The following is a 2,500-nucleotide window of genomic DNA, read 5'->3' as shown; positions in this document are numbered from 1 at the left end:
AGGGCCATCATTGAAATAGTCTTTTTTAGCTTAGCCCACAGCAATGTATAAATGTATATGGTGGGTGGCTCAAGAGAATTACTTAACTTACGGAATAGAATAGGGGAATCTAAATATACAACTATGCTATATACGATCTAGAGTGATAGCAAAAACATTACGATGATATTAAAGAGTAAGGGGAAAAAGATCTAAAAACAAAGATCTTTTTCCTAAAATTCCCCTTTCCTTCACTTAATATCATACTTCGTTTCAATGAATATTCACTTTAGATTGCTTAGTCCATCTCATTATTAATTCATTGTTAAAACAATTTGAATATAAGAATTTTTGTCAATAATTCTTGTTGTATAGGTTTACGACGTGTAATTAAATAAAAAAAGGGCGAAATGATTTCCCTTTCAGTTGATTTTATTCAACGATTGACCAAAATATTAATAATAAATAAATAATAAAAATGAATAATTTTTTTATTCAGTTTTATTAATAAATTGCATGAACTTAGATCAATCAAATAATGATATTTCTATACCTATGGAATTAGTCGTCCTAATCAATTTGTCCATTTAGATTTCTCTAGGTGGAATAATAAGAAAAGGTAAGATTCAAAAGAATTTTTAAAAAGGTTTTTTTTAGTATTTTAGAAAGGGGCGGGAGGTATCTGTACTTGAATAACTATAAGCGAACCCTTCTAGATGTTTCGACGCTTGATTCTCGAATAGGATTGAATCTAAGATGAATGCTTGGTTTACGTTATGGAAGAAAGACATGTATATGTGATATTAGATATTGCCTAGTGCTAGTTATATATCAAATGAACTAAAGATATATTTTACTACTCTAGGGGATTCTAATAGACTAGAAGTCCTTCCGGCCCCTTGTGACTGTGAATTGAATGAATAAACGGATGAAATCAAGAAATAATTCAACTAACAGTTCGAACCAAGAACAAGAAATGGAAGAACGAAAGTCGTATGGGTTCACAAAGACTCTGTGGCTAAAAAGTAAAAAAGATATATCGAAGTTGTTTTGATGATTCAATAATCTTATTACTTCAATCCGAAGTTCTTAGTTACTTCGACTGGATGAGTCCGAGTGAGGGAATAATTAAGTCATAATTCATTGGTTGATTGTATCATTAACCATTTCTTTTTTTGGTACGAGGAACTTATCATGAATCCACTGATTTCCGCCGCTTCCGTTATTGCTGCTGGATTGGCCGTAGGGCTTGCTTCTATTGGACCTGGAATTGGTCAAGGGACTGCTGCGGGTCAAGCTGTAGAGGGTATCGCGAGACAGCCTGAGGCAGAGGGAAAAATACGAGGTACGCTATTGCTTAGTCTAGCTTTTATGGAAGCTTTAACAATTTATGGACTGGTTGTAGCATTAGCACTTTTATTTGCAAATCCTTTTGTTTAATCTTAGCTTAGAAATATGAAAAATATATTTATTTTTCATATTTTATTGCCTTCGACTTGTCGTTTGCTTTTTCAAATTCTATCAAGATTTCCCTCCTCCCATTCTTTATTCTTTGAGAAAAGAACCTACGGGAAGGGCTGATTTGCGGATGAGGAATTAGCCTACTGACTCGCTTTCATCCTTCCCGTTCATAGACCAAGGGAAACTCTTTTTAGTAAGTGTTAGTGTTCCAATAACCAATAAAAGGGCTAGTTCATTAGTTCATAATTTCTAACTAACTCGAATATTTTTTATTTTTTTACTCAATTTCAGAAAAAATAAAAGAATAAATAAAAAGAGGGGCGAAGTGCTACAAAAAGAACTCTGTTCGATTTTTTAGTCTATCTATAAGAGGAGATCATATGAAAAACGTAACCGATTCTTTCGTTTCTTTGGGCCACTGGCCATCTGCCGGGAGTTTCGGGTTTAATACCGATATTTTAGCAACAAATCCAATAAATCTAAGTGTAGTGCTTGGTGTATTGATTTTTTTTGGAAAGGGAGTGTGTGCGAGTTGTTTATTTCAAGAATAGGTTGGACCAACCAACTGTACCCTTTTCCGTTATAAGTAGGAAAGAGAGGTGCATGATCTCGCGAATTACTTCTGTATAAATTCATAAATTATATGTAAGAACCATAGCATTTCGCGATTCATTGGTAAATTGATTTTGATTCTCTATTAACCAATAATGTGGAACTATTAACATGGTTAAAACAAACTGTTTGAAGTCTAGACGCAGCATGGTACTCTTTCTACCACTATGTTAATATAGAGGTGGTTTCAAAATAAATATTTTATCGATATAGGATACTCATATTGATAAAATGATTTTAACCGCTTATTGTAAATTGTAAAAACAGGGATTTTACCCCCTTTATCTAATGCTGAATCGACGACCTATTCTAAGTAAGAAGAACTTTTTGGATTTGAAAAAAAAAAAGAAACAACTTTGCTGACAATTACATATTTTTGAGTTTGTCAGAAGAGTCCTCCGACTATTTTGGTCTTACATTAGTTTCGATATCTTTTTGGAATATGAAC

General features: G+C 33.0%; 3 protein-coding genes across 3 annotated transcripts in view, besides 2 other annotated features; all 3 read left to right on the top strand. All coding sequences in view use genetic code 11, as the record gives it.

Moving 5' to 3' along the window:
* Positions 1 to 14, top strand: part of atpI (ATP synthase CF0 A subunit) — a 744-nt gene extending 730 nt beyond the window's left edge. The window contains exon 1 of the mRNA in view: positions 1 to 14. This exon is cut by the window's left edge and continues 730 nt beyond it. Coding sequence (YP_635627.1) covers positions 1 to 14 — 14 coding nt within the window.
* Positions 1 to 2,500: part of a sequence feature (LSC) that runs on past both edges of the window.
* Positions 188 to 699: a sequence feature (ars2).
* Positions 1,174 to 1,419, top strand: atpH (ATP synthase CF0 C subunit). Its single transcript has one exon. It carries the CDS (start codon positions 1,174 to 1,176, stop codon positions 1,417 to 1,419), a length of 246 nt encoding a protein of 81 aa, YP_635626.1.
* Positions 1,821 to 2,500, top strand: part of atpF (ATP synthase CF0 B subunit) — a 1,248-nt gene continuing 568 nt past the window's right edge. Inside the window, exon 1 of the mRNA in view lies at positions 1,821 to 1,965. Coding sequence (YP_635625.1) covers positions 1,821 to 1,965 — 145 coding nt within the window. The remainder of the gene's footprint in view (positions 1,966 to 2,500) is intronic.

This window comes from Solanum tuberosum, chloroplast, assembly GCF_000226075.1.
Source record: "Solanum tuberosum chloroplast, complete genome".
In the NCBI taxonomy this organism is placed as follows: Eukaryota; Viridiplantae; Streptophyta; class Magnoliopsida; order Solanales; family Solanaceae; genus Solanum; species Solanum tuberosum.
Note: the sequence above shows the minus strand (reverse complement) of the source record. Positions and strands in the feature narration are given on the sequence as shown.